This window comes from Battus philenor, unplaced genomic scaffold, assembly GCF_028537555.1.
Source record: "Battus philenor isolate CCGP_79_NKW_IND1 unplaced genomic scaffold, ilBatPhil1.0.hap1 SCAF_4, whole genome shotgun sequence".
Taxonomy (NCBI): Eukaryota; Metazoa; Arthropoda; class Insecta; order Lepidoptera; family Papilionidae; genus Battus; species Battus philenor.
In genome coordinates, this window is record NW_027181704.1 from 3,374,491 (window position 1) to 3,400,565 (window position 26,075).

General features: G+C 35.8%; 2 protein-coding genes across 2 annotated transcripts; one reads left to right on the forward strand and one right to left on the reverse strand.

Annotated features, from left to right (window-relative positions):
- Window positions 1-759: 759 nt before the first annotated feature.
- Window positions 760-21,054, reverse strand: Oseg6 (intraflagellar transport protein Oseg6). The gene is made up of 21 exons (XM_068771533.1): window positions 20,969-21,054; window positions 20,704-20,861; window positions 20,288-20,512; window positions 19,122-19,332; window positions 18,314-18,594; window positions 17,330-17,583; window positions 16,058-16,278; window positions 15,154-15,276; window positions 13,447-13,646; window positions 12,566-12,766; window positions 11,126-11,337; window positions 10,054-10,141; window positions 8,897-9,100; window positions 6,993-7,877; window positions 5,515-5,623; window positions 5,197-5,346; window positions 4,474-4,567; window positions 3,049-3,158; window positions 2,129-2,296; window positions 1,571-1,647; window positions 760-926 (listed from the first exon to the last, which is right to left on the reverse strand). Exons 1-21 carry the CDS (start codon window positions 20,981-20,983, stop codon window positions 821-823), a joined length of 4,092 nt encoding a protein of 1,363 aa, XP_068627634.1. The 5' UTR covers window positions 20,984-21,054; the 3' UTR covers window positions 760-820.
- Window positions 21,055-22,219: 1,165 nt separating this feature from the next.
- On the forward strand, window positions 22,220-24,774 carry LOC137928630 (protein cbp-1-like). Its single transcript, XM_068771534.1, has 4 exons — window positions 22,220-22,325; window positions 23,548-23,582; window positions 23,828-23,998; window positions 24,586-24,774. The coding sequence occupies exons 1-4, from the start codon at window positions 22,292-22,294 to the stop codon at window positions 24,721-24,723; spliced, it is 378 nt and encodes a 125-aa protein (XP_068627635.1). The 5' UTR covers window positions 22,220-22,291; the 3' UTR covers window positions 24,724-24,774.
- The last annotated feature ends 1,301 nt before the right edge of the window (window positions 24,775-26,075 follow it).

Genomic DNA, 26,075 nt, shown 5'->3' on the forward strand with positions numbered 1-26,075 from the left:
GTGCCAACTCTTCAAAAGATTCTGCGGTAGAATTTTTCCTAAGGAGGTCCGGTTAATTGAACGCAGGTATATGGCGACAATTACAGATTAAAAATACTACCTACAGGGTGAATTGAATTTTCATATTTTATTTATTGATTTATATTTAAATGTCTAATACTAATTATAGTTATTATATGGTAGACCTTACCAATAAATCAAAAGTTTGAGATATATGATTGTGTACAATGAAATGATTGTAGTAACTCATGTATTTCCAATAAAATTATAAAACTTTTCTATTTCCAATCAACTTTTATAAAGTGATCACTCTGATTTTTTCTATTATAAAGCTATATGTCAACAACTTCTGGTAGCACAGCCTGCAAAGCGAAATAGCAAACAACAAATAATTTCAATATGCAGTAATACTAATTTCGAAAACCCTTTTTCTTGCTATATCATCATTATGTAATTTACTATTTCTAAAATTAATCATTTTTAACAAGATGTGAGCTGTATATTTATCTAGCTTTTACGTCTAAAAACAAACAATCTAAAAGCCAGTACATGATATTCATGTTGTTAAAATATATGTTCACAAAACATCCCAATTCACTACTTATCACCAAAACAATATTTAATACTCACGTATCTTATATATATATATTGATAATATAATGTTTTCAGCAAAAATAAAAGTGTCACATATTTTTTTTAACATTTATTTCAAATAAATCAAGTCATACCATTGTAAACTGGTAAATAATACTGCCTAGCTTTAACTTATTTATTTTCTAGTGGACGGCGATGGACGGATATTCAACATTAGTCCTTATTCCTACGCACCAAGGTCGAGATACAAATTCACGTCGTCGATTTTAACGAGACGCCTGTGATCGACGCTCTCGCCGCACATCGGACATTTGCCTTCGTCGCGCAGTATACTGCAAATTAATAACACAAATCTTTTTTGAACCAATCTAATATTAACCTTTATAAATACAAGGAAACATTGAAATACCCAAGACTAAGCGGCAAAAAAAGAATAAATAATAAGAAGAATAAATAAAAAACGGCAAAATAAGAATTTCTGGAGTACGCGGGAGTAATTTGGCGGTGGCAGTTGTGTGATTCGCATTGTTTGCCGCATACGCATTTATAAGCGGGCTGGCGGGCGGTGCATTTCATTGCACGACTACCACTGCATGTGCGGAAGTAGCTAAATATTGGTCCTTTTCTTGCTTGGGATGGACTTCCGCGAGGTAACGCCTGATTCCATTAAATATAAAAGAATAACTTTTAAAGTCTGTGGGAAATACACTCGAAGAGAAATAAATCTTTACTAAGTCAAAAATTAAACAATGTTTTCCGTAAATAGTTGCTATTTTTCGCTAATTGTAGCGGAAATTAAACAAAATTATTGGTGTTTTTAGTTTTGAAGTCAAATAATAGGACACGTCTGTATTATTTCACTAATTTAAATTAAGATATTTATCAAAGATGCTATGATATGTAATGTTATATATAGTTTATTCATTTCAGCCATAAACGGCCAGAGGAAACATAAAAAAACACCAAAAAAACTTACTCAACAAATTCTGAATATATGGCGGGAAAATCACATTCGGGACAAGCGGTGAGATCACCTTTCACTATGTGCATTCCCTGGAACGTATAACGGTTTATATAACATACAAATACATGTACATATTACTTGTTGTAGGAGTTTTGTGGATTTTCTTCAATGTTTGAAGACGAAAGAAAAAATATACATAGTGATTGTTTATAGGTGTAAAAGATTTAAAGGGGTGAATGAATTGAAAAAAAAATGAAAAGAAAAAAAATGCTCATTTGTCAGCAAAAAGTTTTAAAGCTTTATTGATAAAAAAAAAATGTATAGTATATGTATAACAGAGCACTTAACGCCGAAGGAATTTTCTACGAGTTAATCGTTTGAGCGGTGCAGATATAAATTAATGAGGGTAGGTGGAATATATAAACATCATAAAACACAAAAATCAAAATTAGAATCAAAACAGTAAAGTTAAAAAAAAAACAATAATGAATATACTAATGGCTACTACTAACTATAATGGTTACCAAAAATAAGCGTGTGCTTAATTAATGTACGCTGAACATTGCTCACCGTGGCGACGCAGAAAGGCAGCTCGGCCTCACAGCGCGCGCAATGTAACTCGGCGGCCGGCAGCGCGGCGTCGCACTGCGGGCACGGCGTGCACGGATCGCTGGCCGGCAGGTCACGTGGCGCGTGCCGCACGGCCGACTCTATCTTCTTCACGAACTTTGGATCTATCTACGAAATAAACTACGTAAAATAACATTATCACCCTCAAAGATCGTCACGATGACATGTTTTGTGCTGTTGGTCAACCAAATTGGGGCTTACCAAAGACGCGTCCATCGATTAGCGGTCGCCGCTCGAGAACTTCAACCTCTACTAACGTCACTTTGTCCTGCCCACTGCCATTTCAGACGTGCTAAATGTTACTCTTCAAAGCTTTTGATTTATTTAACGTTTAAAAATTATCTTGTAGTTATCGCCAAAATTGTTTAGTTAAATTTTATTTTCCAAAGACAATATTTATGAACTATGTGAAAAATAATTAATTTCTATTTTTTTCTTCCCAAAATACATAGCATGGGGTGGGATGGAGGTACAATAATAGTGGATCTAAGTTTAAAAAATAAGGGTGACACCTAAAAAGAAATAACAAAGGCCAAGTTAAGCTTACATTAAATTCTAACAATATACTTGACTAAGAAATTGAAATTCTAGTTTTAGTTTTCGAGTACCGACACAAAACGAATCAATTTACTATGAAGAGATAGAGCGATATAAGGTATGGCGGAAAAAAACAACCCTTTGTAACTTATTCCTATATATTTTAATTAAAGTAGCCACAAAATTCCGGGCCTTCAAGCCATACCAATATGAATCCCGGTATAGGACCCCTGTCTGTGGACAGAGGCCTATTTACAGAAGGTTTTGCCTCCACCGTCTCCGACGTCGATATTCATTTATGGTGAGAAATGTAACCAAGTTACCTGTGAGCGGTACTCAGGCTGCATTAGTACCCGGGCCCAGCGGTGGGCCTGGTGCTTGAGGCCGGCGCGGCTGCATTCGATCACCGTCGACGTTAGAATCGACACTTGATCTGATGAAATAATTTAATGCATCTAATGTTAAATGTTTGTTGTTGTTATGTTAATTAATCACACTAGTAGCTCGAAGAAGTTCAAGAACAGAGGTAATCTAACGGAAAAATCGTGCGAAACGCAGCCCATCTTAGCTGACTTGCATGTTTATAAGATGTTTGGTCCTAGGATATTCCTGTTTCCTTTGTTATATAATTTACACAATGAAAACCTGTGAAAGGCAGGACCTGCCACTTACAATACAAGCCTTTTTTAACTATTATGTATGTCTATTATATATTCTTTTTTAACTACTATGTATTCTCCAGATATGAAAAAAAAAGTTTAAATGTTTAACATATAGACTAGCATTATGAACATAGACTGCATATCTTAATTTAACTGAGTTTTTTTTAAAATATATAAATATTAATATTATGTTTTTGACAAAATGAATCACCCGTAGTCTTTTGTTTTAAGTTATGTTTTAAGTTTGATTTGTAATTCTATTGTCCGTATAACAAGTTTATTGACTGAAAATATGTTATCAATGTAAACGCAAGAACCGACAATGAATGGGATAATGACAAATTTATAGATTATGCATTACAGGGGTGAGCAACATTTTAAATCATTCGGCTAATTTAAATTTTAAAATATATTTTTGCCGGCTGCATATTGTGTATCACTTGTTAATAATTTTACAAAACGAATAAGAAAATAAATTTTAATGTAAATAAATAATAAATAGGATTAGAACGATAAAACGTATACTTCAAAATGTAAAAATAAATTTGGCACCATTTTTCATGCATCACTTAGTTTTGATCGGTGGTTATTATTAATTGTTTCGGTTTAGCATATACCACCATCTTTTGATAGTTAACTTTATAATAATATATTGATGGGAGAAAGTCGATAAAATGAATTCAATTTTAAAATTACTTGGCGGGCCGCGTAAACATGTTTAACAGGCCGCGTGTTGCTCATCCCTGGTTTACAAAATCAAATCCTCACTTGCACGCCCTTTCAAATATTTGTCATCTATAAATTCTTCCTTATTTTTTTATATTATTTGCTGCACACTACAACCATGGCCCTTTCATGTGCGGTTTAAACTGCAATATACTGAAACCGCTGTACCGCCTTAGGTAAACGCAGCGAGGTGAGGGCCTTGGAAAAAAAACCGCTGCCATCGCGAGTGTTCCCGGCGAACTGACGGAGCGGCTGATACTCTCCCTCCCCTCCCGTTTCTTCGAACGCATACCTAAGGCGCGGTACAAAAGTTTCGGTAGCACTATAATACATTGAAAAAAAGTAGAATAATATAGTTACGTTGGTGTGTTGGGAAAAACGAGACCTCTGCGGCCGTGCGCAGGAGCAGGCGCGCGGCGAGCTCGTGCCGTCCGCGCCGCACGTGCGTTCGCACCTGCGTGCCGTACGTCAATGGTTACAATTAGGGCGATTAATGGTAAAGATATTATGACATTGATTTTGTAAAGAACTAATATATTTCGTTTGTAACAAAACGAAATAAACATGGCGACACTTAAAATAAAAATATTACTTTTAACTATACATGTCGATTTCTTAGATAAATTCACACGATTACACTTTTAACAAGTTTTATTTCTAATCAACAATACATTCACCTTCGTTCTTAACAAGTTGTCGTCTAGTATACGTCTTTCTATACGTAATGAGCTACCAAATGACAGTCAAATATCGACATGCGCAGAAACGACATTACTTGCCGGTCCACCTAATATATAATACTTACTATACTTACCTAATATATATACATATATATACACATATATATATAATATATATATATATATATATATATAATACATAGAATGTTAATCGGTAGTAAGCGACTAACTCTTGTTTTATTTATAAAATTAATATTCTTATAACTCTTCATAATGTTACTTGGATTTTTGCCCCATATCGTTTTTTTTTTATTTTTAGTAAGGGGCGCTCAAAGCCTTTGAACTTGCTTTGGGTATAATACATCTAGCACCCACTCTATATGCATGCATGTAAAGTTCATACCAGTATATAGGAATGTAAAAGCGCGGCGGCGCGGCGAAGCTCTCGCGGCACAGCAGCACGACGAGCCCGTAGTGCACTGCACACACCGCGTGCCACATCACGCGCCTCCCGGTACCGCCCCGCACGACACTCCGCGCTCGCTATTATAACCTGAAAGTGACAAGTTTCTATTGAAACCTAAGAACCTACCATACAACCTGAGAATGGCAATTTGGGAGTAAAGACAAGGAAGTATTAAGCATATTGTTATAAATCCAAACTGAATATTCTTAGGACGTCATAAAGAAAAGATGAGAATGACGAAGCACTATATCTTACCGCAGTCTTAGCTGCTTCCGTGAACTGTTTCTTAGCCATGTACAACCGGAAGAGATGTCTAGGATCTCGCGGTGTGCCGTCTGCTTCTCCCAATAAGAACTCTATTAACCTGCAAATAAAACATAATAACGTTCATATTGACGCTCCAAAATTTTTATAATAAAAATCGTCTTTGATATTTAAAATTTTGATATAATTTAAAAATGGAGCCACAATTTTGGTAGATGAAATTATATTTGATCAAAACATACAAATAATAATATAAGATTATCTATATCAGGGGTAGCCAAACGGCGGCTCGCGAGCCACATGCTGCTCTTTGAACGATTATTTTTTGGCTCCGATTGTTGAATTATTTCAACATTTATATTTATATAACCTATGTCAGCTCCTGGAAAATAGAAATAAATTACCGCTGTAAACATAAAATTAGCCAAACCCAAATACCGATCATAATTAACTAACCGGCTTCTAAAGTATTATCAGGAGTGCTGTCATAAACGTGTTCCAGTATATCTAACTTCAATACAAAGGTTTTGTTCTTTTGTCATATTATTTCAATAAATATAATTCTGGTAAAAAATATTCGTTGAGTTTTAAATGCGTATTACATCGAGGCTCACGAAAAACTTCAAATTTCGAACAACGGCTCTAACTATCAAGGAGCTTGGCCACCTCTGATATATAGGATGATTGGCTTTAGATGTAAAAGGTTTAGGAATGAAATTACAGCAAATTTACTGTCAATTAATGGTACAACTTATCAAAAAAATCAATAGTTTCAGAAATAATAAATAGCGAAATTATATTATGATAATAAAAAGCTTATTATTTATTCAGATTACTGCTATTTTTGGTTATTATCAAAATGAATTATATATATTATGATTAATTATTGTTTACCGACTGTTACTGCGGAATTTGTATTGCTCGAAATTATTTGCCTATCACATTTTTCAAATTATTTGCCTATCAAATAGAAAGCATAAAATAATGTAACATATTTAAGAGTGATAACTTCATATAGGATGTTTGGAAATAGGTATAAAAGATTTAAAGTTTCTTACTGACAAATCCTTTTTATGTATTTCGGTATGAAATTTTCATGTGTTACTAATCTATGTTGAAGGACGGGGGTAAGTCAATCGGAAACTCGGCTCTTGGAAATTTGGACCGGAAAGTAATGTCGTTTCTGTCGACATATTTTACAGAAAAACCAATTGATTTTTACCGCTTCGGCATTGAATTTATTTTCTATACTAGATGGCAAATGGTTATTGATAACGAAGATGAATATATTGTCGATAAAAACTTGTTAAAAATGTAGTCGTGTGAATTTAATTAAAGAAAACGACATTACTTTCCGGTCCCCCTAGTGGTAACGGAGAATTAGCAAGAATTTTACAGTATTCATATTGCACCTTAAGCAATGCCAATATAAATACTGTAAAACCTGTAATATCCTATATATTAGGTACCTTCTGGTCAGCCTGTCGTCATCGCTGGCAGCGGCCGCGTCAATGGCGATGCTGATCCCTTCATTCTCCTCCTGCTCAGTGCCGCCCGTCTTCAGCAAATGCGACATTGCTTTACCGTATTCCCCAGCGTGAAAGTAGAACTTGCCCGCCAACAAATGATTCTTTTCACCCTCGAAATGCAAAGCGAGACTTCTAAAGTCCTCCGGCCTCGCCTGCGAAGTCTGTATCAATATTTCCCCGTACAGCTGCAACTTGCCGTTCTTCCTCGCCAGCTGGAAAGCTTCGTCGTAACAAAGCGACATCACTAGAAACTTGACTGCCGATGTAGGATCGTCGATGTTCTGGAAGTATTTCGCCACCATCTTCGCGCCCTGAATCGATTTCGTCTCCTGCACCAAATTCACCGCCTCGTCAATATCGTCCAGTTTCTCCAAATTGATTCTAATCGCAGCTTCGTAGTCTTGAGATTTGAGGTACGATTTCAATGCGTCACTGTACCTGCCTTCTGCTTCTTTAGCCCTAGCGTATTGTAAGTGAATGCTAGGCGAGTTTATTTTCGGTATTAGCGCTTCCACTTTGAGCCAGGACTTCAGTTTAATATATAAAGAGGCGGCCTTATCAGTGTTCCCGGCGTGATCGTACAAGGCTGCAGCGTGGTTGTAATGCTTCTCATCTTCAAGCAACTGCGCGCACTCTTTCAGTAAGGCCGTATCCTGGGAATACTTCATGGCTGTGGTGACACCTCTCATGATGTCCCCGCAACGTATGGACATCCTAGCGATGCCGGCTTCGCACTTAGCATTGTGCTCTTTCACTTTAATATCGTCTGTGTTTTCTGTCATGACGCTCTTTTCGTAATTAGCAAGCGCTTCGTGATAGTCGGCCCTGTAAATGTTTAATAATAAACCATTTTAATTTCAAAGACTGTCTGATGATTTTTCACCTATAACATTACCTTAAATATAAACAAGTGAATTATTCTGCAATTACTACAAGTGTTAAAAAGCAACGCGATGAAACGAATGCGCAGTTTAGACTTTCCTCCTTCATCAATTGAATAATCGCACAGAATGCAGGTAGCTCATGCCTACGGCTTAGCAACCAAAGAAAATCATCGGTATTTGCTTTATATTGCAAGAACTCGACTTACAAAAGTTATTTACACGTGAAATGACGTTACGCGGGATCATAATTAATTTTAATTTAAAATATCTTTATGCAAGTAGGTATTTTTGCACGCACTTTTGAACCATCAATTACTGTTTACATTAAAAAAAAGGTTAGTGTAGTCAGTCATTCCGTATGCTGTTCTGCTGAGAAGAGCCGGCCAGAAACTCAACAGTTGCTCTTTTTAAACGAAATTTTATAATGTTTGATGTGTAATTTATAATATTAACTCTGCTAATGAGTCAAATAATAAGGTTCCACGTCCAGTTTCTATAAAACTTTTAAAAATAATATAAAGTATATTTAATTATTTTAGACTTTAATAAAAAATTTCTAAAATGTCTCGTGCAACTTCAACATATATGCCCACACTTAAAACTTAAAAATGATAACGGTAATCCCAGGCACGAAGATAAATCTCGAATATGTGCTCTAAATTACGACACCTAGAAATTTTTTATCAACTGTTCTGAAAATAGTATGTTAGTAGTTTTGTTATATCAATATCAATGAAATGGTATGTTGGTAGTTTCGTTATATCAATGTCAATGATGTATGTTAGTAGTTTTGCAATGTCCACGTCAATGACATGGTATGTTAGTAGTTTTGCTATGTCAATGTCAATGAAACGGTATGTTGGTAGTTTTGTTATATCAATGTCAATGAAACGGTATGTTGGTAGTTTTGTTATATCAACATCATGTGTGTGTGCTGGAATAAAGTTTCATTGTACCCACGTGAGCTCGAGGTGGTGCGCACGATGGTAGTGCAGAGCGGGCGCACGCGCCGGACATGCGGTCTGCGCCAGTTGCGCCGCGCGGGCCCAATCTCCGCGCGCTGCGTGCAGCTGTAGCGCATGCGCAGCGCCGCGCGCCCCTCCCGCGCCCTCCAGCCATCGCGCACCCGCCTCCGCGCGCCCCAGGCAAGCGCACAACGTACCGCTGGAAAACCAACAAAACTTATCATCAACCGAAAGCCGCCCATAAGGTGACGGCAGATAACCAGATATCAGTCTTAGGAGTGGACATTGAGTATTAACCACACACTAACAATATCAATTGGAAATGTGTGCGAGAGATTTGAAATCCACATAGTGAAGATGTAGCTTATGATTAGCTTCTGTCTCATTTAATGCATCATCTTCATCATCATACTTTATACAACCTGTACTTTCATCTACTGCTGAATATTAGCCTCGTCCGTTACCTTATTGCTACCACCTTATTCTGTTTTTATATCTTCTCTTCGAACTTATTTCCGCGGACCTAAAGTCATCGGTCTATCTAAAAAATCTTACATACATAGGATTCTATACTCTTCGGTCAATACGCATTCTCCACTCCAAAACTTCCATCTTTTATCACCTACAAGTGCGACAAGCTCTATTCCATTTCAGTTTGCCATATTTTGCAAGATATATACACTGAACTTCGGATCGGCATCAAATTTTCTTCTTTTGATTTCAATCAGGAAAATGACAATCACGCCCCCTATCGCACGCTGTGTAAGTTTAAATCGACGTAGTGCAATTAAATGCAAAATATTTGCAATATATAGGGTGTAACACTACCGTTGGATTACACGTGAACCAGAGGAGGGGAATCTCAATAATATTTCAATCCATGAAAATTTGTGACTTTTTTTTATTATATACCTGATTCCTTTAAATGACTTAATAATATGTCAAAAAACTGTCAGATCTATGCTCGTAATTCTTTTATCTGAATACTAGACTTTTGCTTACTGCAAAAGTGTATTGTTCAACTAATTATCGGAATATTTGTGATTATAATATACTATTAACATATTATAATATACTATTAACTATTAACATATTCATCATCATTTAAAGAGGTCATTCTTATCATAAATTAGACTTTATATTGAAACATACCAAAGTATAGGGAGCTCCTCGATTTGGGAGGCGTCTTCCAATGCCCACACCATTGCTACATCACTAAGCCGTGTGTAAACACGTATCGCTGTTAAATAGAATTGATAAAATTACAACTTAAACCAATCAAGCTAGTGAAGGGTAGGAGGTAAGACGAAGGTGCCATACCACAGATTATCTAAGACCTCGCTTGGCCCGCTTCTCCACACTTTTGAATATAGAACAGTAGAAAAGCTCTGGTCAGGCTAGATAGCAGGGTACATTCGGGCAATATCCAACGCTGGCAGTGAACGAAGAGTTGCCAGATGGAAAATAAAAAATAAGTAAAGATGATAGATAAGTTTTAAAAAGTAGGTAATAGATTAGCTTGTAACCATATAACGTCATCGCCGGAAAAAAGGGAATTACACAGAAATATAAACCAGACGAAAGAGAGCGCACTACAATACTTCTCGACTTGTGATTGGCTGACGAGTTTTGGTTGAACATTGTATTTATAGTTATAAATCGGTATAAATATAGGCTAAGCTTGAACATACACACTTTTGCTTCACTGCATACACACTCTTGCTTCCATATTTGTATAATGGTACGCACATAAATTATAATATTGGTGTTGGAATATAAATATAGAATAATAAAGATTATAAATACAAAATAGACATTAAGAACTATAGAGAGAAACATTGTGACAAAATGCCATTTACTCCAGTAGTAGACGACACGCAAACAAATTGTCAACAACATTATACATATAATAAGTAGATAAGTTTAGACATAAAGAATAGCATAGAAAATACCAAAAATAAAATAACAAAAACAAAAGTAAGAGAAGATAATTAGCAATATATAAATAGTAAGGGATAATAACAAAGTAGTAAATATGGATATAAATTGTAAAATAAAAGCTGAATGAAAAAAACTATTTACCCTGTATAAACCTGTATAAACCTTTTATAAATGGTAAGTAGTTTTTCCTACCAATCCTACCGGATTTCAGTTGGTTTAATAAAATAAAAACATCGATCAAACGAAACTAACTCTTAAAATTTCTTCACAAAGTCTAACTTACCAAACTCGACGTTAAGATCGGCTATGGCAGCTTCACCCATCTTCCGCCATAGCTCTGGCTCATCGATAGCGTCACAGAAGAGCCAGGCCTCGCTGTACTTCCGTAGCAGAAGCAACTTCTGGATATGCTTCCTCTGGTTCACCAGCCGCTTCTCCGTATCAGCGTCCGCGAGCCCGCTCGTGTTATGGGAGTCGAGAACTACTTTCATCACCCTGGAATTATCTTCGTATCAACACAATTAAATTGATGACGATAAAAAATTATTCTATATAAGCAATACAAATAATCACTGTTATTTTAATAATAAATAAACATAAGCTAGGAACTATTTCTTCAATAAACAACGTCGTTATTAATAACGGCGCTATTAATAAAAATATTGAACAAATTTAAGTGTACACATATGTAATAAAATTCCACGAAATATCTTAGATCTTCCTTTTCTTAGTTTTAAATCTAAAAATAAAAATCTATTATCAATTAAGTCTTATTTACATTCAGGAGTTTATAATTGATCAAAATATGATGAACTTAGTTTGTTGACTCATTTACATGGTCTAATTACAATGTAAACATCGAACATTACTATTTATTTAAAATGAGCAACTATTGAGTTTCTGATCGGCTTTTTCTATCAGATCAGCATTCCGAGCCAGTGGTAGCTTACTAATTATGTTAAAATAATTGACTATTCAAAAGTGCGTATAAATGCCTTAAAATTTTTGAACTTTAATGTGCCGAACCAACCAGGTCCGGTGCGAAAAGACAGTTTTGCACATAATATTGTATTATAAATCATTGTAATGTCATGCCTAAATTAAGTAATTTCTTATTTAAAACTTGCAGAAAATTTTCTTTTTTAGTTATTCAGATCTTGATACAAGTAAATAACGTATCATTTTTATATTCAAACCATTTTCCCGCCATTATGAAATTGTTTTACTGTCGCTAAAATAAATATACATATATTTTTTTCAGAAATTTCACTAATTTTTTCGTTTAATTTCACAAAATGAGATGTAGATAAAACATCTGGTTTTGTATTATCTACGGTAATATACTAACAAAAATTATCATGTATATGTGGACATGAGAGACATGAAGGAGAGGGATATACACACACACACACATATATATATATATATCATCAAAAAACAAAAATATAAACGTGTGCGAGGTATTTTCAAGTAACGAAAGGGACTTTGAACCAGTTTCCTTCAAGAAAGTACACATGTTGTCGGATTATGAAGGATAATGGTTATTACATAAGATTTTGACTTATTATATCTATGTAAGACTTTAAAAAAATATATTTATATTTATAATGCGTTCTTTTATGCGTTCCCTATCCACCGCAAAAAAAAAGTTTTTAAGTGTATATTCTTAATTCCTTGTCGCATTTCTTTAAATTCGTTATAAGCCACTATAACTAAAACTTACGTTCCGCCACTAGCGTAACAGTAGACCTCCCCGGAGAACAGTATTAAAGGTATTTGATTGGGCAGCATGCTCGTATTGGCCACGAAGTCCACGTGCGAGCCGTCCGTGGACGTGGTGACGAAGTAATAAGTTTCAATCGAGTCGTCCGTGTACATGGCGAAAACATTTCTCTCCGACAGACAGATGTCCCAAATAACACCCCTGAAATTTTGAACACTTCATTACGAAAAATATTATACGGTTAACACTCTAGAACAGTGTTTCCTAACCTTTTTGGTGCCATGCCCCACTTTACCCTTTTTAAAATTCTTACCCCCCCCCCCCCCCTGTGTAACATACATAATTTTTTTTTTATTAAAGCGAAAAGATTAAAATCTATTTAGGAATTTCCCCACTTAACAATCAAATTGCCCCCCTCAGGGGCGTGGGTCCTACGTTGGGAAACACCGCTCTAGAAGTTTCGACCCAAACGCCTGTCAGTTGCTTGTGCCTCGCCCGGTGCCACTTCACACGAACAATTCTTTATACTACGTTAGTGGCGTTGGTTCTTTTACTGATCCTATATCTAGTTGGGAGACCAATTAACAATTGGGTAATAACATAATTTTTTTTTAAATGGTCCCCGCTGTTGGGGACCTCCCGTTCCCCTATCTCGTGTGGGACAGGGGCTTTTTAATTCTAGTAATTTATTTTATTTTGCAACATTATTTATTGTTCAAATATTTAACACGTATTATTACTTTTATTTATATATTTTAGTGTTCGTTTTATTTTTACTTATTGCATTTATTACCACCTTCCTGCAGTAGCTGAGGAAGCATTCTCTCTCCTAAATAACTCCTAAATAACATAATTAGGTTCAAGTAGTTGCAGGTGCTCACCTAACGCTTGCGGTGAGGTTGCGCTGAACGCTGCAGAGTTCCCCCGAAGCGGGGGAGTACACGTGCGCCCGCCCCCGCTCATCCAGCAAGCACGCACGTGCACCGCTGATGTCGCAGTGAATGCCGACCACGGCGCACGTGTGTTTGTACCGCACCGACGTGCGCCATTCCTCCACTCCAAAGTACTCTATGTGTCCTTGCTTCAACATTTAGACAAATATTTTTGTAATTAATTTACTTATAAAGTATTTTCAGGTCACGGAAAGGACTATATATACTCAGATATGACCCCCGCTATTGGGGGCCTCTCGTACCCCTATTTATGATGGGACAGGGACTTTATTTGCAATTTAATTTTTCACATGATTTTTATTTTCTCTCTCTTCTTTCATATTTTACTTTCTCTTTCGGTCTATTATCTATCTTTCATGCTACATTTCTACTTTCTTACCCTTTTGCTCTGTTCATCTATCATTCTCTCCTCTTTTCTTATTACATTTTTTCATTTTACATTTTTATTTTACATTTTTACTTATTTTCTATAATACATTATATATCACATTTGAGTTTTATTTTATCACATTTCTTATTGTATATATGGATTTTTATTTTTTTGTATAACGTTTTTAACTATTTTCTTGCAACAAGCCTGACTTTATCTTCGAGATCGTATCAAGAATGAGGTGATCTGTATATGATCGAAAGTAACCGATGAAGCTCACCGGATTGGCAAGTAGAAGCGACAGTAGGCAGGCCTTAAGGTAGCAAAGGCAGACCTACCCACAAAGATGATAGACGATCTTATAAAGGCCGTTGGAGGGCGCTGGATGCCGCTTCCTACCGATCCTATTGCAAATATCTGGTGCGATTTATGTCTAGCAATGGATGTCTTACGGATGATATGATGATGATTAACGATTATCAACAAAATTAACTAAGAAAGGGACTAATATACAGCTACTTCCGCTTCCGCTTACCGCTCGAGGTCGTGGGCGGTACATTACACGACTACTGCTGCATAGCGGAAGTAGCTATATATTAGTCCCTTTCTTAGTTAGGATGGAGGCATGGTAACACCTGAATCTATTAAACGAAATTAACATTACTACTCACAAATTTAAAGCAATTAAAAATACAGGATTAATTTTAATTTTATTGTGGTACGCCATAATAAAAATAAAAAAACAAAAAAATATCTAAAATTAATCAGATAAAAAATATATCTATCTACGCATAAACCTAAATTTAATTTTAAAAAGTTAATAGTTAATTATTTTTCTGCTAATATCAATTATTATTATTATTATATAAGGTATGTTCTCGCTGCGTCAACATTTCGAAAGAACTACGAGCTTGTTTTGCGAAAAACTCCTCAGAACTAAATTTTCTTGTTCTGCGTGTAGAAGCTGATAAGTTTATTATTTTATTTTATTAAGCCATCGAATCAAATCCAACCATACACAAGAACTTTAAGAATGGCTTTAGTTCCATATTTTGACACAATTTTGTCCATCGAGGGTCATCTTTCAGATCTCCAATCTCAATGAACGTGAACATTTTGCATGAATGAATATAAAGGACCACGGTGAAGATCTAAAATTTTTGTTTTTATACACAGTTGGATATAACGTATGTCTAAAAGGGAGGGAGAGTGCCTTCCAACATTACTTACATACATACAACCGAATTGTAAAAGTTTTCACTTACTTCTGTCACAAAAATGAAGAAATCACTCGTCAAATGTATATCGATAATTTTAACGGCTTGCATATGCGGTTCGGGGAAGTAGATGGCGTCACGCTCCGCCTGCGTTGGATCAGGTTGCTCTATCTGCAACCAGTATTCATACATTTTCTTGTTATACGTTGATTCTTTTTAATATTATAATGAGCAGTGGCAGCCAAGGGGTAGGCAGGATTGAGACTACAATCTTATATAATTCACACTTTGTGCATTAATTATATAGGATTGCCTCTGGTCACAGACATATTTCCAGAGCATGGGCAGCAATGTCCTTTGTGTATATTAGCCCTTTCTTTACCAACGCCAGAGTTAGCCGGCTTCCACTGAACGACCCGTGTGTACCCGAAAAAAGCTTTTTTTTTGGTTTCGAGGGGGAAATCTTCCAGTGTTCAAGATGCCCCGCCTCTGGGGGGTAGGACAGGGGTATGTGGGATTCCTTCTCACTAACCAACACCCCGGTGGTCGCCCTCTGCGCTATACGGGGGACCGCGGTATCTCCCGGACAGGGATCGCCACGCGGTCTTCCCTCGCACCGTGTTATTTTATCGATAGCCCGTCCCGAAGTATGCATGTATACGCTACCCCCGAAACCCTCGTGGTGCTATCACGATGGTTTGAAACCACGTCGAACCATCGTCCGCCTCAGAGTCGCCGAAGCTAGTGGGAGCTTAGGGCCCTCACCCTAAACTCCCGCGACTCCCAAGGCCCCGTTTATGGTAGGGGAGCACCATTCACCGAAAGGGGCCGTCGCGAGGCGCGTCCCTGCGCTGACGGCGTCATCTCCGAACGGGACCTGTCCTCTGCCGATCCCGTGCCCGTGAAAACCTGTGTTAACCAGTCAAAATATGTAACAATAATCTATACTCACAGAGTGCAACATGGCGCGACCCTCAAACAGCGCAGCGGCGTATTCGCCGGACATACGCACGACGTCCACAGCGGCCGGGTACTGCCGGCGCACGGCTGCCCCGCCGCTGAGCGAGTAGAACCACGCGTGGGGCCCACTTGCGCAACAGACGTGCGACCCGCCCAGAGAAATAGCAGTGGGCTCGGTGGGCAACGCATATGTAGCTAGAGCAGTTGGTTCCGCTACAAAAAATAACTACATTGTTACAGTCGTGCTGTTTCTCAAAGAGTCAAGAAAGAAAAGGTTCAACTTAGTCCCAAGGAATTAAACAAAACTATTAAACTGAAGATTGTATACACCTCATCCACTTGTATCATATCCCTAGCTACCGTGACCTTCTTTGGAAAGTTAGTCGCGCATTATGTTAGACCATTTGTGCCGGTCTACAGCATATCATCGGCCACTGTTCTATCGTACCTGATCGGACCAACGCGTATATATCCCTAATAACCTTCAAAATTGATAAGACAAGCCACATACACTGCACACCGTCATCGTCGCCGTTCGATAACCAACCAGTCTGTCTCATAAGAAACTAGATTGAATTTTATATCGCAGAGGACCCAAATTATCCTCGATAGCAGTGTTGCTAAAGTTTCTTCCGACACTTCTCCCAGTGTTTATCAACGAGTGACAATTTAAGCCGAGGTCCCTTGTTTGGGACTCTTGAACCGACACACGCCATAGAGCGTCCGCCTAAGCGATCTAAGAACTCGGCGACCGTCCATTCTGATGAAACAGTAATATCTAGCTCAAGCCATATCAAAGGTGAATTGACGGAAGAAGCTTATTATTCAATAAACGAATATTTAAATGACAAGAATCTTTGGCAGCGATGTCACTTGATTATTTTGATTTAATTTAGCCTATATCTGACATATATAAATCTGTATTGTTAAACTTTGTTAAAAGATTTGCTTTTATGGAGTCTTCTTTCTGCTTCACCAAAACTATAACACTTCGCGAAGCAAAGTAGAGTAAACAATAAAATAGGTTAAAAATAAGTATATAATAAGTTGACGATCAATAAGAGTTCTGTTTAAAGTGCCAATGTTGGATAAATCAATTTTATCTTTATCGATTCGTTATCTTAAAAGAAATCTTAGTACTGCAAGAAGCCCTTAAGCCTAAAGAGCAGCTGAAAAAGTTATCATCATCATTGTATAAGCCGATAGGCGCATACTGCAATGTGACCAGCGCTTAGTTTCAAATATAAAAACCATGAATTCTTACATTTATTGATAGGCTCATCTGCAATAGCGATACACTGGTAGACCGTCAGCTCGGTCAAGTTGGTGAGCGTGACAGCGCGTGTGCCATATGCTGCGTGCAGCGGCGGCAGGGTTGTCACGTAAACGTTGAGGTAACCGCGGCCTGCTGTGGCCAGGAGTCTACCGTCAGCACTCCATTCGCAACGCTCAGCGCCGCCCGTTGGCGTAACAGACCCCGAAACTTCTCCATTATTCCACATCGATATCAGTTTCAACCTTAAAATCAATTAACTACTAAGTACACGCTATAATTGTATCTTGCGCATGCGTGTGTTGATGTAAATAAAGACTGTGGTTACCCAGAGAGCAATGGAAAGGACTATGTTATGCCCGAAGCTTCGTTGATATATCAAATCACAAAAGAGGTGATCAATAGGAAACCCAAGGTCACCGACATAGCTCGAAGAATTATTGGTCGGAAATGGACGAGATACGTCACTCGTGCAACCGTTCGGTTGAGGCCGAAAGATTCTCGTCTGGTGACCACCAGCTGCTAAACACAGCGATAGTAGACTCTACTAGGTGGAACGATGACATGGTTTAGATCGCGAAGAGTCAAGAGAAGTCGCTGGATACAGGCAGCGCAAGAACAGTAGCAACATCACGGAAGTTGGGGAATGACTCGACTAACGGATCGCCGCAAGACAAGCTGTTCTTTGACATGACATTCATGTATAACCTTAAAAGAGGGGCGAAGAAACTGATGGTCAATATTTTCAATCATAATCATGTGAGCTGATAAACCCTCCTACAAGGACCTCCCCCAAAAATCACCACGATGATCGATCTTACACTGCCCGTATCCAACGACTTCCTGTAACATTGACTGTGTCGATTACCAAATTTCATGTTTTCTTTACCAGAAACCCAGTAAAAAATTTTTGCACACACCTGGTACATATTTCAATTTGATCTAAATCTATCTAAATTATTGAAATGAAATTACTGTCCGTCTCCACACGAGGCAGCGAGGCTTCCAAACACAGCGACATCAGTAAGGTTATCCTTATGATTCTTCACTTGAAACAACTCTTCCCCGACTTCCTTCAGATGTGTCGATATAGCTATTATAAAGCCAGCGCTAAACCCAATCAAGATATATCCATCCCCATACCATTTGTATGAAATTATAGAACCATAACGTTGTTGAAATGCCAGCTCTATTGGATTCTCAGGGTTAAGTAAATTGTAAAGGTAGAGTGTTCGTTTCCCTACCACTAGACTGATCTGTGAAGGTTAAAAATTCAGATTCATACAAGTATTCAATTTCTTCTATTAAATTCTACTATTTTATTTTATATACAATTTTTAGTACTTTCACTTATTTCCATTGAATCATAATTTCAAAATTCTTTGCCAAGCTTTCATTAAGTTTAAAATATAGTTCCATATTGAGGACTCATTGTGTAAACTTCCATTTTCACTAACACTTGACGTTCAGCAGCTAAATTTTTTTTTAGGGTTGCCAACACTTTATTACACAAATGGCGACAATTCTTCCATATATATAATTAAGAGAAAATGTGAGTACATACAACATCACCTAAATGTATATACAGTTTGTTGGTGAAGAAAAATTTTGCATTATGTTTTTTAAAAGAATTTTTTTTTGTCTTACCTATACTTGCCAATTTGTAATTAGTTTATTAAATATAAATAAGTAATAGATGCTTAATAAATAAATGCTCAACTTGTAGTAACTAAAACAGCCTTCATCTTTACTTCATTAGCATATAATATTAGAATCCACTTACTGTATTTTCGCCTGAAACTCTCTCATCCATTTTCATTTCAGAAAACTGTAAGTCATTTGGCATATCTCTAAGAGTGATTACTCTCAGTGTATCTCCATCTGAATTATTAATAGACAAACTCTTGTCCTCTGAAGCTAAGACAAGAATGCTATCTCTATTCCAAGCAGCGCATGTAATTTTTTTTGTATGTTTACCTATAATTGGTATCCTCCTGCAGATTAAAATTATAAAACAAATTAAAGTGGAAATGAACAACTTACATCTCATGACCCAACAAAAAGCTTAATTCATTATTTCTTTGTTATCTTTTTATACGCAATTTTACAATATACATATATCCATATTGACTTACAGCCTGAAAAAATAAACATAGTTACACACTATTTCTGTGTCATCTACAAATATTGTAATATGTACCTTTTTTGAACTGCCCCATATTATCAGCACTTTCAAATAGGTAATGTATACCGAGTGATTGATTATTAGTGAAAAAACTTTAAGGGGTGAATATGTCACTTATCTCCTATTAAATAATGAATGGTACAATTCCCAAAGTCAGTGGTTTCAGAAATAATAAATAAAGTAATGATAATATACTTTGGTATATCGCCTTCTGTTTTGATGTAAAAAAAGAATTGATGTTAACTTGTATAATCTTACATGTGATGTAGGCTACATAGGTCCTTAAGAAAATCGATCACATTAATATTTTCAATGCAGGTCTTTTGTCTTCAAGAAGTGTGCATGAAAGAATGACATCAGGGACTCTTTGAGATGTCACATTCAGTTTTGCGTTTGTTTTCAAATTTGATTGTGCAATAAAGTTGCCACAATAGTAAGAAAAATAGTATCCAAATTTTAATTACTCTACATTAAAATTACTTCAGAAGCCGCATGGTCAGATCTACAAATAAATATCTGTCTTTGCAGACTTTGTACAGCCAAAAGTCATTGACCTGTTGCATTCCAATATGAAAAAATGTGACAAATTGCAAAACTTTAAATATTTTTGGGGAGCAAGCATTCACTCCTTTAAAGCTTTTGCATATATGACCAATCAACTTATATATAAAAATCTATCCCATTTACTTGCTACTGCAAATAGGCCCTACAAAAGCGCACATACAAATTATAAATGCAAGTTCTACATTATAAAGCATACTTACTTTGTTGTATGGTGGTTATACAAGGCCAAATTTCCTTTTAGTGTTCCTATTGCTAAAAGTGGTTCACCATATGACCAAGCAATGCAAGAGGGCGGCTCGCGCAAACCTGTTTCAATATTTACTCTCTTGTTTGTATGACACTCCCATAATAGCACTATGTTACTGTTTGGAGTTATCACTGCTAAATAGTCTCCATCATTATCCCATTGCATACCAGCACACAACCTTTTAATAAAGTTTTATATTTATTCATGATAAATTTAACAAATGATTTAATATAGGGGAAAAAAAAACATAACTTATACTACTGGGTACGAAAGATCACAGAAGAGCCAATGTTTATACAATTTCATACATACTGAGAATAAAATATGAAGTTTCTATTAAATAAGTTAACGGACCGAACAGGAACTTACCCATGCAACTTCAGTCTTTCTAACAATTGCCCAGAGCGGTCATGAATGGCTACTGTTGCATCTGTACCTGTTGTGGCAAGGAGGGAACGGGACTCACCCTTTTGCCACTTAAAATACAACTCTCCCATGCCATGGGGTTGCTCAACTGTATATAACAACTGAAATATAAATACTTCAACAGTGAAAAGTATATTCTTTATTATACAGGTAGGACAATTCTTCTTTGTTTTATTGTGTAAATTATCACACGAAACTAAGCACTTACCTTAGGTGTAGTCATGTTTCTAAAATCTTATTAGATTTTTTTGTAAAAGTTAATTAAACTAGTTTTATTTTAGGTTTATAGTTTTCTTTTTACTATCTACGATTATAAAAGTTTATTATAAGTTGAGAAAACTTGTATTAAGAACGTTTGTAACATTTGTTTTCAAGTTTTCAGCGACAACATCATGAAATCGTTGCTAAGCAACGACAGCTACCTGTGTGACCAGTTAAATTAATATATCTAGCCTAAAAGAAAAAGTTCAAATCAACATTAATTTATCAGTTATAAAATTACTCTTAATATTTATAAAATTCCTATAACCTGTTTCGCCTTTATTAATAACAGATATTACGACGATTCAAATCAAACAGTATGCTTCATTCAAGCAATAAAAATAAACGATTCGATTAACTTTTTTGGTGAACATTTATAAAAACATACACGTACAGAAAAAAATCTGTTTGAAACAATTGCCGTATCATACTGAAAATTTTAAATGTATTTTGCAAGTATCTGACATGAAGACAATAAGATCTTCGTGCAATGATCGTCTTTGTTGGAAGTAAAAATACAAAATATTTGTGAAAAATTACCTAAATTGCTTATTTAATTTTAAGTACACCGACTTTGAATTATGTGATCTCAGTGCCCAAAAGTCACCTACGTTATAACACTTGGATCTTATATTTCAAAAAAAAACATTAGGTAATATTATAATTTCGAAATCAGATGAATAATATCGAAATCTCTCTTGCATAATCAAGCTATAACTATTTTAACAAGCCACCCATTCATTGTCAACCAACTATACCAAACGCCAACGAATGATCAAATGTTAATGAAGATCTGTGAACATTATTTGGAATATGTTAAAGGTATAAACAATGATTGTTGGAAAAAATTATTCTACCTATACACAAATAGTAAAGCAACAAACCATTGATATTACGTATATATTCCTGTTTAAACTACCTACATACATATCTTAATATCTTTAGCAATTAACTTGACAGTTATATCAATCCATTTTTATAGCGATCTCATTGACCTCAATCTCAACCTTTTTAACCATTATATTATTCCTTTTATAAGCTGCGTTCTTACTTACTTCAAAAACAAGTTTTTCTATCATTAGTCAATCTGATGATTTATGGCAAAAATGATATATTGACAATAGGACAGACACAATCGGAAAATTTTAGGTTCATTTAGTACGTTCATCGTTCTAGGTTGTCTATGGTACTTATAAAAGTCTCCATTTTGAGCAATTTTCGTCACATCTTTGAATCGTAGGGTGGAAGCAAGTGCATTTGTCAGGAAGGTATGTCTTCTAACGAAAATACGCCGGGCACCGCGGGTAAGTTCTTGAATATATTATCATCGTTTTTGTATTAAATACTTTCAGTTTAGATATGTTTTTACATATCAACATAAGCGGAAATCTTTTTACATTTTTCTTAAAAATATGAATATAATACACAATTTCTAATTAAATACTGTTTTCTTCGTTCAATAATTATTTTATTTATGTAAAAATTATAATATTATTATAGGTAAAAATTAATTGAAACCAAACAAAAAAAAATAAGGCGGGAACTAATAATCCCCTAAATTTAGTGAAAGGCACCTTAAATTTTAGGCACTATATATGTCGGTTTCAGAATTGTACCCGCAACCCGCAACGAAGTTAGTTGTTAACCACTGAGCCATCGGTGCTCTAAAATTATATACACATAGACGAACATATAAGATAGTAAAATATTATTATATATAGTCTACTTTTATAGTTGAATTATTGTTTGAAAAACGAAGTAAAGATTTAATAAGTGATCCGTGCGCTGTTTGTTTATTATCACATATTACATCAAACTAAAATAAAAAATAAAAGAAATATATTTATATCATTATTCATACATTATTGTTCCTTCTGGATAATTATGCAAGAAATAATAAACCAAATTAAAAAATAAATAAACCAATTAAAAACAAAGACATTTTGATATTCCTGGAATAGTCGTTCCGAGAATTCGTACAATGTGTGAGAATGTTGCAAATGTTTCACAGTTTTTCTTTCGCTACGTGAACACTCGCGATCGCGACTCTGTCCTTAGTATAGTATTATAGTGTATGATTTTTAATGGAGTGTTAAGTATTGATATGTCTACGTTGAAAAATAGTTTGTCACAAGGCGGCAAGCTTGAACGCGAGTTGCGCGTCTGTTTTTTCAAAATATTAGTTTTTTAAAGTTTCTATCTATACATAGTCTAATAAATTAACTTCGTAAATTGACTTTTAGTGTAACCTCTAATTATTGTAAATAAATCATAATATTTATTGAACGTCATTTTTTTAATATTTTTATATCATCATCATCGTCATGTCAGTTGATAGACGCCCACTGCAAAGCATAAGCCTTCAACAAAGATCGCTGCAATGATCAATCTTAAACTACCCACATCCAGCGACTTCCTGCAACTTCCTGCGACTTTTTATATATATAATTTTCAATATACATGAGTTCGCGCCTTGTTGTAAATTTATAATGTTCTATTCGCTAGCTATAAATATTTTTGTTACAGCTGGAAACGGTGGAGCCGAAGCCGGAAGTAATACGGTATTTACGAATATTTACGTTTAACAATAACGTGATAGTAACGTACGCCCGCGTAACGTTTTTTGCCTATGAAAATTTCGCTGTATTCTTCTATACTTTATCATAGACGAAAACAGTAGTTCCTTGATATAGTTATACAAAAATAATTTTAAAAAATAATTATTATTGTTAACCAGCTAGTGTTACGGGAGATGAGCGGGACAAGGCAATTTGAAAATGAAAATAATTTCCGTTTACGTCAGTAGGATGGACAGGCTCGTGCGCCTGAGACAAGGCAGAATCTCGTTCGGCAGCAGTTGCTGCTCCTGATGCACGCGCATCAATGTGAGAAAGTAGAGGCGATAACACGCCTCCCATGCTCGCAACCGCTGTGCCCCATCATGAAAACAGTTGTCCGGCATCTGTTTACGTGCAACGTGAGTGTCAACAGCTTGTATTAATTATGCATGCGTCCCTAAACAGTTGACTGTTTAATGCAAGGTTTCAGGGGATACGATATAACCCTGAGTATAATTCTGGAGAATGGGTATTTAAAAATGGGGGTTCAGCGACAAGCATATCCAAGTCCCGTCACCCATAGCGACTTTTTACTGAACTCGCGAGAGCATCGCTACTAATGCGCATTAGTCGCATTTGCATTTTTATTGCGACTAAATTGTGGGCACGTGGGCTAAGGCCGTTTTGCGACTATATTGATACGAACGTGCGACAGTGTCACTACAAAAAGTTTCTTCCGCAATATGGTCACTTTACGTGAATTTCATCATCAAGGAAAAACTATTAGGACGAAAACAATCGTCTCTAAACGAGTTATTACTAACAGAGACTTCAATACGTAAATTCATCCGTCTGTCTGTTCATAAAAAATACGGTATAATGACGATTTATCCACTTGTGCGAATGAATGTACTTTATCGGACTCCATTTTGTATTGTTTATAATGAGTCTAAAGTGGTCTTCCTTTAATATAATGTTGCCAATAATATTTTTTTTTGTATTACAGCTAGGCAGAGACTGCCCCGAGCCGCATTGCTATGCATCGCGGCAAATCATCGGCCACTGGAAGCATTGTAGATCTTTGGATTGTACTCTGTGTATGCCGATTAAAGAAACAACCCATCAACATTTACTCCCTAATTAGTATCAAACTAATTAGGGAGTAAAAAGACGTACGTTACATTTATTTCTTATTGCCAAATATTATAATAAAATTATAACAACATAATTTTCGTTTTATTTACCAAATCTTCTTGAAAAAACGTTATTTATCCCTATAGAAAAGAAAATGACATTTAATTGGATCTTGGCATCAACATATTGACATGTCGCATGTCAATGAAATTCAGCGTCTATCTTTCAGCGATTCATGTCATAATTTAGAAAATATATATTTTTTTATTTTAATCACTCATTCATTACTTTTTTAAAGTATTTAATTGTATTTCACAGATTCCAGCTTATTAAAGTGTCACTGACTATGGTAACACATTTTTTTTTTCAATTAAAACTACGAAAAGAGTAGCAATAATGTTTGAACGTAATTTAAACTAAATTCTTGCAGTAATATTCTTTAATGTATTCGCATTTAGCAAAGTAATCAAAAGTTTATATTATAAATCATGATTTGGATCTTCTAAGTGTGAACTTTGACTAGCGCAGTCAAACTCTTTCCTCTATCAACTTTGATATTGATTGAGCTAAAGATCGTCGTAGTAAAGGTTCATACCCTGTGAGAATCGAATAGATATATTTTAGTCAATTTTTTATTTAAATTTATCGGCCCGAACCCAGAGTTCGAGGGATCTATAAATGCTAGAAAAGCTAACGGCGCCTAATACCAATCGTATATGACAATAATCAAAGTCTGATATTATGGCTAATCCACAGTAAGTGGAAGCTTTGCTTAAAAATATTGTTTATTCAATAATTAGTCTTTCAAGGCCAATCACATGTTTGGCGATGTTAGACTGGCCCGCTTAGGAGGGTGCGAACCAGACGTTCATCATACGCAGTGGCGTACCTAGGGGGGGGCGGTGGGTGCGATCCGCACCGGGCGGCACTTACCTTGGGGCGGCATTTTTTATGTTTACTTATAGTTGTAAAAAGCAACTTTTTCATTTCAAATTTATTTTCTTTCTTGAATAATAAATGATTATTATTATTCCTCAGTGTATATAAATGCATTTTAGTGTAAATTTTGGATTCTAATTCAAGAACAAGATAATATTTTTATTTTATTGTATTCATAAAATTCGTTGAATTCGTAAAAGGATCTTTACGACGTTGTTCGGCAATTTTTCCTAACTAAAATTTTTTGATGTCAGTTTATAAATGTTATTTCTTTTGAAAAGTTTATATGATTACTTTGAAGTGATATGTCAATATTTTTTAAAATTAAAAACCACTATTTGATTGACATATAATAGAAAGGGCGGCAAACTGGAGATCGCCCCGGGCGGCAAAAGTTCTAGGTACGCCACTGATCATACGTGC

Bases quoted from the DNA above. Each gene is read 5' to 3' on its own strand.
- Oseg6 (XM_068771533.1), bottom strand. The intron at 18,595-19,121 runs GTAAGTGGATTC...TAACCTTCACAG, and splicing joins GAGTTTCAGGCGAAAATACA to ATCAGTCTAGTGGTAGGGAA. The intron at 11,338-12,565 runs GTAAGTTTTAGT...AGATAATTCCAG, and splicing joins TGTTACGCTAGTGGCGGAAC to GGTGATGAAAGTAGTTCTCG.
- LOC137928630 (XM_068771534.1), top strand. From the start codon at position 22,292: ATGTCTTCTAACGAAAATACGCCGGGCACCGCGG. The intron at 22,326-23,547 runs GTAAGTTCTTGA...TTTTTGTTACAG, and splicing joins AAATACGCCGGGCACCGCGG to CTGGAAACGGTGGAGCCGAA. The intron at 23,999-24,585 runs GTGAGTGTCAAC...TTTGTATTACAG, and splicing joins GGCATCTGTTTACGTGCAAC to CTAGGCAGAGACTGCCCCGA.